This window comes from Branchiostoma floridae, chromosome 11, assembly GCF_000003815.2.
Source record: "Branchiostoma floridae strain S238N-H82 chromosome 11, Bfl_VNyyK, whole genome shotgun sequence".
Taxonomy (NCBI): Eukaryota; Metazoa; Chordata; class Leptocardii; order Amphioxiformes; family Branchiostomatidae; genus Branchiostoma; species Branchiostoma floridae.
The window spans coordinates 22,721,494-22,731,159 of record NC_049989.1 but is presented as its reverse complement, the minus strand read 5'-3'; the positions used below and the strand labels follow the sequence as shown (position 1 = coordinate 22,731,159).

At 45.7% G+C, this 9,666-nt stretch overlaps 1 protein-coding gene across 1 annotated transcript; it reads right to left on the bottom strand.

Moving 5' to 3' along the window:
• Nucleotides 1-1,287: 1,287 nt before the first annotated feature.
• LOC118426650 (probable tRNA (uracil-O(2)-)-methyltransferase) lies at nt 1,288-9,569 on the bottom strand (the record flags this gene model as incomplete). Its single annotated transcript, XM_035836161.1, is given in 10 exon segments — nt 1,288-1,464; nt 1,760-1,866; nt 3,379-3,450; nt 5,131-5,238; nt 5,644-5,872; nt 6,105-6,320; nt 6,579-6,699; nt 6,864-7,027; nt 7,403-7,642; nt 9,420-9,569. Coding segments are annotated over 9 exon segments (1,397 nt in total), but the record flags the coding sequence as incomplete, so codon positions are not given.
• Between the last annotated feature and the right edge of the window lie 97 nt (nt 9,570-9,666).

The following is a 9,666-nucleotide window of genomic DNA, read 5'->3' as shown; positions in this document are numbered from 1 at the left end:
TAACAGATAAAGGTTCAGATCCCACCTAACGTTATAACAGATAAAGGTTCAGATCCCACCCTAATGTTATAACAGATAAAGGTTCAGATCCCACCCTAACGTTATAACAGATAAAGGTTCAGATCCCACCCTAACGTTATAACAGATCCCAGCCTAACGTTATAACAGATAAAGGTTCAGATCCCAGCCTAATGTTATAACAGATAAAGGTTCAGATCCCACCCTAACGTTATAACAGATCACGGTTCAGATCCCAGCCTAACGTTATAACAGATAACGGTTCAGATCCCACCCTAACATTATAACAGATAAAGGTTCAGATCCCACCCTAACGTTATAACAGATAAAGGTTCAGATCCCACCCTAACATTATAACAGATAACGTTATGGTCACAGTTGCGCCGGTGCCTGCAGTGGGTGCCTGCAGTGGGTGCCTGCAGTGGGTGCCTGCAGTGGGTGCCTGCAGTGGGTGCAGCCTTGGCCAGGGGGTACCTCGCAGTGTTCTCACAGGTAGGTCACTGCAGGGGTACCTCGCAGTGTTTCACAGGTAGGTCACTGCAGGGGTACCTCGCAGTGTTCTCACAGGTAGGTCACTGCAGGGGTACCTCGCAGTGTTTCACAGGTAGGTCACTGCAGGGGTACCTCGCAGTGTTTCACAGGTAGGTCATGGCGTCTAATTGTCACCCGGTCCTGGGTTGATGTTAAATAACTCTGAGTTTTTAAAAATCTGGGGCCCGGTCTGACCTAGCAGCCGCTAGTGAAAGTGAAAGTGAGACTGACCCTGAGACTGTGACAGTGAAAGTGAGACTGACCCTTTTGGTGGATGGGATCCTGAGACTGTAAAAGTAAAAGTAAGACTGACCCTCTTGGTGGATGGGATTCTGAGACTGTGAAAGTGAAAGCGAGACTGACCCTGAGACTGTGAAAGTGAAAGTGAGACTGACCCTCTTGGTGGATGGGATCCTGAGGCTGTGAAAGTGAGACTGACCCTGAGACTATGAAAGTGAAAGTGAGACTGACCCTGAGACTGTGAAAGTGAGAGTGAGACTGACCCTGAGGCTGTGAAAGTGAAAGTAAGACTGACCCTTTTGGTGGAGGGGATCCTGAGACTGTGAAAGTGAAAGTGAGACTGACCCTGAGACTGTGAAAGTGAAAGTGAGACTGACCCTCTTAGTGGATGGGATCCTGAGACTGTGAAAGTGAAAGTGAGACTGACCCTGAGACTGTGAAAGTGAAAGTGAGACTGACCCTGAGACTGTGAAAGTGAAAGTGAGACTGACCCTCTTAGTGGATGGGATCCTGAGGCTGTCCTCCTCCACAGTGAACCCGCAGGCCTGCCCGATGGAGCACACATAGTCCAGGTAGTTCCTGTAGTGGCTGGTGGCCGTGTGTGTGCGCGCAAACCTGCCGTGGAAGTCATGCGGGCAGCAGGGCAGAACAAAGTACCGGGCGGTGTAGGAGGACCTGGGGGAGATGAAGTTAAACGTTAAAGTCCCACACCAGATGGTGCATTGGGCGGCACCCATCTCTGATGCAGCCCTTGGGCCACACAGCTTTGTTGTGGACTACATTTGCAAAAGTTTGGCAAGGAAAGAATGTTGCCTTCGTAAGGAAATCTAAGTGGTCAGGAAGGTTGAACAAATGACTGAACATACAGAACACAGTTTACCAGAGAACAAATTATTTTATTTACTTTTAATTCTTCCATAACACAAGCAATCAGGATGATGTCACAGTGACATCACAGGAAACTTCTCACCTGGCAGCTATGACGGGTATCCATGGAGTCAGCTCATCACTATGGTTACCAATTAGCCAATCAGAGTCCGGGAACAGGCAGCTGTCAGATGGCGTGATTGGCTCTTCCTAGAAAAACATCAATAACTTACATGATCAATAACTTATCAATCACCTAACTCGGCAATAGGGTCATCAATAACTTAACTCTTCAATAATGTAACTAAGCAAAAGTTTCACCAGTAACTTGCCAATAAATTAAAATGTCATTAGCTTAACTTAACTTGTCAATGACTGAACTTGTCAGAACCTTACTTAGCAATAACGTGACTCTTTGCAAACGACTCAATCAATAACTTAAAATATTTATAATTCAAGTCATCAATACTTCATCAATGATTTAAGTACCAATTGAAGGGGCATTCCACTCCAGAAGTTGGTGGTGTTTTCCAATAGATAATGTGTCAATGAATACATAATCAGCCGAATGTTGTGGAATTCACCTTGGGATAAATTGCACGATGTGTGTTTTTTAAAACAACATGCCACTCACTAAACCTATGCAGACCCTACCCATGCATTCCCTATATGCATAGACACTTTATTTATCGTGCATATTTTTGGCACACCGCGAAAGCAAATTGCTCATAAGATAGCATAAGAACACATAACAAGACGAGATTTCTTAGCGATCCTGAAATTAATTTTGTAACCTTACCTAAAAGTTTTGCATAACTGTATTCAGCCATAGAATTAATTCAATTAGAGGGTACTTGGGGAGTTAAGTAGAATACTGGATGCTTTTGAGGCACGTGGAGCAACTGGGTACATTATCGTATAATGTGAAGTAGTATGCCTTTATTACTTCCTAAAATTAATATCTATCGGAAAATAAAACTCCTGTGTGGAGTGGAATGCCCCTTTAATATTACAATACCAGATAGTAAGAGGGTTACCTGTAAAACTGTGCCCTGTCCGTAGATAGTAAGTGGGTTACCTGTAAAACTGTGCCCTATCTGTAGATAGTAAGTGGTTACCTGTAAAACTGTGCCCTGTCCGTAGATAGTAAGTGGTTACCTGTAAAACTGTGCCCTATCTGTAGACAGTAAGTGGGTTACCTGTAAAACTGTGCCCTGTCTGTAGACAGTAAGTGGGTTACCTGTAAAACTGTGCCCTGTCTGTAGACAGTAAGTGGTTACCTGTAAAACTGTGCCCTGTCTGTAGACAGTAAGTGGGTTACCTGTAAAACTGTGCCCTGTCTGTAGACAGTAAGTGGGTTACCTGTAAAACTGTGCCCTGTCTGTAGACAGTAAGTGGGTTACCTGTAAAACTGTGCCCTGTCTGTAGACAGTAAGTGGTTACCTGTAAAACTGTGCCCTGTCCGTAGACAGTAAGTGGTTACCTGTAAAACTGTGCCATCAGTAGATAGTAAGTGGTTACCTGTAAAACTGTGCCCTGTCTGTAGACAGTAAGTGGGTTACCTGTAAAACTGTGCCCTATCTGTAGACAGTAAGTGGGTTACCTGTAAAACTGTGCCCTGTCTGTAGACAGTAAGTGGTTACCTGTAAAACTGTGCCCTGTCAGTAGATAGTAAGTGGGTTACCTGTAAAACTGTGCCATCTGTAGATAGTAAGTGGGTACCTGTAAAACTGTGCCCTGTCCGAAGATGTCCCACGTGGTGCGTTTCCTCACATCAATCCCCTTTCCAGGATGCTGGAACCATGGAGGGAATTTATGTGAATAAAGGTGAGGAAGACCAAAACTAACTTAGAGACATGTACTACAAAGGGACCTCGACCAACTGGTGGTTAGTCTGAAGAAATCAGAAACCCTGCCCAAAACTGCCCTGAGTGGAGAAGGCTTGCTGCCTAATGTGTCAACATGGGAGGACCTAGCACTCACACAGGACCTAGCACTCACACAGTATACGGTTTGTCATGCAGGACCTAGCACTCACACACTATCCTGTTTGTCATGCAGGACCTAGCACTCACACAGTATACGGTTTGTCATGCAGGACCTAGCACTCACACACTATCCGGTTTGTCCTGCAGGACCTAGCACTCACACACTATCCGGTTTGTCCTGCAGGACCTAGCACTCACACACTATCCTGTTTGTCATGCAGGACCTAGCACTCACACAGTATACGGTTTGTCATGCAGGACCTAGCACTCACACACTATCCGGTTTGTCCTGCAGGACCTAGCACTCACACACTATCCGGTTTGTCCTGCAGGACCTAGCACTCACACACTATCCTGTTTGTCATGCAGGACCTAGCACTCACACAGTATACGGTTTGTCATGCAGGACCTAGCACTCACACACTATCCGGTTTGTCATGCAGGACCTAGCACTCACACACTATACGCTTTGTCATGCAGGACCTAGCACTCACACACTATCCGGTTTGTCATGCAGGACCTAGCACTCACACACTATACGGTTTGTCATGCAGGACCTAGCACTCACACACTATACGGTTTGTCATGCAGGACCTAGCACTCACACACTATACGGTTTGTCATGCAGGACCTAGCACTCACACACTATACGGTTTGTCATGCAGGACCTAGCACTCACACACTATACGGTTTGTCATGCAGGACCTAGCACTCACACACTATACGGTTTGTCATGCAGGACCTAGCACTCACACACTATACGGTTTGTCATGCAGGACCTAGCACTTACACAGTATACGGGTTTGTCATGCAGGACCTAGCACTCACACACTATACGGTTTGTCATGCAGGACCTAGCACTCACACACTATACGGTTTGTCATGCAGGACCTAGCACTCACACACTATACGGTTTGTCATGCAGGACCTAGCACTTACACAGTATACGGTTTGTCATGCAGGACCTAGCACTTACACAGTATACGGTTTGTCATGCAGGACCTAGCACTTACACAGTATACGGTTTGTCATGCAGGACCTAGCACTCACACACTATACGGTTTGTCATGCAGGACCTAGCACTTACACAGTATACGGTTTGTCATGCAGGACCTAGCACTCACACACTATCCGGTTTGTCATGCAGGACCTAGCACTCACACACTATACGGTTTGTCATGCAGGACCTAGCACTCACACACTATACAGTTTGTCATGCAGGACCTAGCACTCACACACTATCCAGTTTGTCATGCATCCGTTGTTCTCAGAGCTTTAATGTGGAGGCTTGATGTAAGTCTAAGTAAGTCTAAAGTAAGAACAAAAGAACAAAGCACAGATGTCTCACCCCCTCCTGTGCCAGGATATACACTAACTATGTAAGGATGTCTCACCCCCTCCTGTGCCAGGATATACACTAACTATGTAAGGATGTCTCACCCCCTCCTGTGCCAGGATATACACTAACTATGTAAGGATGTCTCACCCCCTCCTGAGCCAGGATGTACACCAGAAGTCCGTTGCCGCAGCCCAGGTCTACAAACGACTGCTTCTCCTCAAGCCTCAGTCGGCTTCTCTCTTCCTCCCACAACAGCTGACAGGAAACAGAATAAAGAGACTCTTTTAACTTTTGATAATTTACACCAACGTTTTGCTGTCACTTTGTACTGCAGCTCTAGGTGGCGCTGCTTACAGCTACAGATGCGGTCACAAACATCAAGTATGTACATAATGTACAGTGATTGTTTTGTCAAATTTTTACATATACACTGCAGTCCCAAACGTAAACAGTGTAACTGTAAGCAGCAACGCTGCAGTACAATATGAACCAGTCAGAATTGCCCTGAAGGTGACAGACAGTCACCAAAATATCGGTAGAAATAAAGCAAGGGTGGTTGAGAAAAAATGTTTTTTTTTTTCATTCATAACTCATTCGTTCACACAAATGCAAGAAGGGGAAAATTTCTCAAAAGCAAAGTGATGTTTGTAACCAGGTTACCAGGAGATACGTTGCTATGGCGATATCCTCGTACACAAACTTCTCTGGATCTGTGGTGGTGACGTCCGGCCAGACCTGCATCATCCTCCTGCCGTACTTCCTCTTCAGCTGCTGGTACCTGATGTTGTACCTGTCGATGGGCACCAGGGCCTGCACCCGCCTCCGGCCGCCAGGAGCAACATCAGCCGACCACTTGGCTATCTTGGGGAGCAGATGGTCGCACAGCCATCTGTGGGGATGTACACCTCAATAACCTAACTCATCAATAACCTAACTCATTAATAACTTAACTCATCAATAACCTACCTCATCAATAATCATCCTGAGCAACATCAGCCGACCACTTGGCTATGTTGTTCCTCATTAGGTGAGGGATAGGCAAGAAACACAGAAGAATCATTTCTTGCATATCAACAGCATTCAAAACATCCTGACCATTATAGCTGAAAGAAGAAACTTACTTTGTAGTTGGACTGCAGATGCCATCATCTTCAGCACTGTGTACAGCAGCGCCCCCTGGGCTGCACTTCCTGTCATCTTCAGCAGTGTGCACAGCAGCGCCCCCTGTACTGCAGTTCCTGTCAGGACTGTGTACAGCAGCGCCCCCTGTACTGCAGTTCCTGTCAGGACTGTGTGCAGCAGCGACCCCTGGTGGACTCAGGATGTCTAGTGCAATACTGCAGCAAAACAAACAGGTCAGCAACTTCTAATAGTTTTTCACAAAAGGTGGCAAACTATACACAACGGCCAATTGAGATTAGCAGTTATATGAATAAGACTGGACCAGCTTGTCTTCTCCCTAAACAAGAAACATCAACCTTGACCATGGCATAATCTGACCAAACACACCAACAGTCTATTCTTTAAGACCTACAGGAAGACATGGAAGCTAGCCATCTCAGGTTGGTAAGTATGAGAGACAGTTGGAGACGTACGTTTTCCCTGTTTGATCTTCAGAGTAGACAAATCTGTAGGACTTGTAGCTCTGCTCACTTTCTGTGTCGCCATGGCAACTGCTGCCCAGGGGAATGAACCACGCCGTGATGCGGGGGTGATCTAAAGACGACAACAAGGAAATCACAAACAGCTGGCAGACTTCACCTCCTTACCCATACTGCACAGGGATGAACCAAATAGAACCTTTGATGCTGGGAAATGCTATAATGATGCTGATTATTTTGTACTAATATTAATAAAATAAGTAGTTTGACATTTCTCACCCAAAACAACGACTTCCCTGACAACCTTGGCCCTTTCCAGTTGCCGTGGTAACAAGTCCCTTATGATTAGTTCTAAATCATCTCCTTCCGCTTCATTTCTTCCCTCCATCTTCATATCTGCCAGTCTTTTCTGCAGGCTTTCTTCAGATAACCCAGCAAAGACCCTGAGGCAGGTGTGTGGAGAACACAAACAAAAAACAACATATCTTTATGAAGCTTAGACATCCAGGTTAACATTTATATACTTTTGAGATTTACATGAGTGACATTTGCATACAATCCTTACAGGTTCAATAGGTTTTTTTTCTAGTTAGATGTACTTGCACTGAATTGTGTTCCGCCAGTTCATTCTAGTGATGCAGAAGAAGAGTGATGGATGTCACTCAAAACATCCAGAGGTAAATCACTATTTTTATCCAGTTGTAGAGATTGAATTACCTAAAACATACCATATTTATGTGTAAAACCTTTTTGAAACCAGGGGAGACTGAAACTGCAAAATTGTGAAAAGAAGTCACACAAAGAAACTAGCGCCCCACCTAGGCTGCTGCAGCATGGTGCTGATGACTCTGTGATTGGTCCAAATCCTGGCCACTTCCTTTGCGCCGGTCAGCCTGCGGTTCACCACGTGCGGTTTGTCCACCCACACGGCCACGCCGCTCCAGAACCCGGCTGGTTCCGCAGCGGTCGGGAGGGCACTGACCCGCCTGACCCCTGCCTCGGGAAGGTCACACGCCAGCATGTCGACACCCACGCGCCCAACGGTCAAGTTGTGGCCTCTGAAAGAAGTTTGAACCCTGCTGGTCTGCTCTTGACACAAACATGGCGGTGCCTGTATGCAGCAACTAACACAACGGACCCTTCCAGCCGAACGCCATATCGAACAAATAGAACCCCCGTTCTATTTCGAATACTCGGTCAAAAACAGCCCTAGTGGGACAGAAATGGCCAAAGAGAAATGCTATGCCTTTTTTGTTGAAGACTACACCTTCTGAGTATAGTTGTTTTGGGAAGGGTAGGCGCTACATAGCATTACTTAGTTCCTGGGCAGGATGTACATGTAAAGCAGTGTACGTAGAAGAGACGGGACTCTGCACTAGCGGACTTTGTATTAGGGTCTTATATTTTGGCATGTGGTACAAGCTCCCTCTCCGTGAGACTGAGTGACCGAGCTGCTTTCTTCTTAGTGTGGTTTTTCTCCTGAGCTTATATTTAAATGTCATGCATGCAACAAACACGGTAGAAAACCTGTCACAGATATACGTACCCAGCTTTACACCTGCATCGACCGCATGTCAGAAACCGGGCACTCTTGCCCACCAACAAGGTAATATTATGGAGCGCCTCCCGCTTCCGCTTTGACTGAAATTATATCGCCCTGACCGCAACTATATACGCCTCCTCCTCAAACGAATGTACCCAGTGGATGTAGCCTTACACAAAGAATACATAGCATTTTTCTTTCGCCCGTTCTGAGAGGATTTCAGGGCCCAAAAAGCTAAACCGAAGTCATACGGTATCCTCAGCTTAATAGCGGCAGCGGCCATGTTTTGGCAACTCGCGCCGTTTTTGACCGAGGTTTTGAAATCGAACCCGAGATCGAACAGGGGGCAGGGCTTATGGTGTTCGGCTGGAAGGGTCCATTACGTGACAATACAGGAGTAGCTATCACAAACATGGCAGCGCCCATATACAGCAACTAACACAATACAGGAGTAGCTATCACAAACATGGCAGCGCCCGTATGCAGCAACTAACACAATACAGGAGTAGCTATCACAAACATGGCAGCGCCCGTATGCAGCAACTAACACAATACTGGAGTAGCTTTCACAAACATGGCAGCGCCCGTATGCAGCAACTAACACAATACTGGAGTAGCTTTCACAAACATGGCAGCGCCCGTATGCAGCAACTAACACAATACTGGAGTAGCTATCACAAACATGTTGTTTCAAACGTCCCGAACTGTCCAAATTCTCAGACAAGCGTTTCTAAACTAGTTTCAGACCTGGGTTGGGATACTCTCAAAAACAGAAGAACAGCAAACAGACTCACCATCCTCCAAAAATCTAGATATGACCTCCTAGCCCTACCGGTCGATCATTACTTGCAGCTGAACCCTAGGCAATCCCGACACAATCATCCAAATTCATATAAACCCATTAAGACTAACAAAGACTGCCTCAAATATTCATTTTTCTCAAGAACTGCCACAGATTGGAATACATTACCATACTCTACCACACTCCAAGCTAACCCCACTAAGTTTAAGGAAGAGGCATTACAACATCTAAGGAACAGCCAATAACACAACAGCACTACGCCCTGTGTGGTTTGCCCCAACAAACTAGGGGTGTTGCACAGTACAAGAACAAGAACAAGAACATGTAATCAGCGCACACGTAGGACCTCAATTACATTTACAAAATACTGGTTCGTGGCAAGCCAGCCAGCGCCATGCGCCACCAGCAGACTGCTTTATAACGTTACCTGTGCAATGGAGAGGATCAAACACTTCCCAGTAACAAAGTATTTTCTACAAGTCTTAATTACCAAGGCCAAGGTGGAACCGGAAATCACTTTAAATCTGCCGAAATACCAGTAAATTCTGAACTCTCGCTGCAGACGAACTTTCACATCCGGCGAGATGACGCCATCTTTGCCACCTTTGACCTTTACAACCATGGCAACAAAACGCTATAATATTGTTGCATAGCTTATAAATGAATACACAATGCCTGAAGAGATGTCTCGTCCAAAATACAATAATATAATGTCTAAAAGGTTTCAAAAGATTATC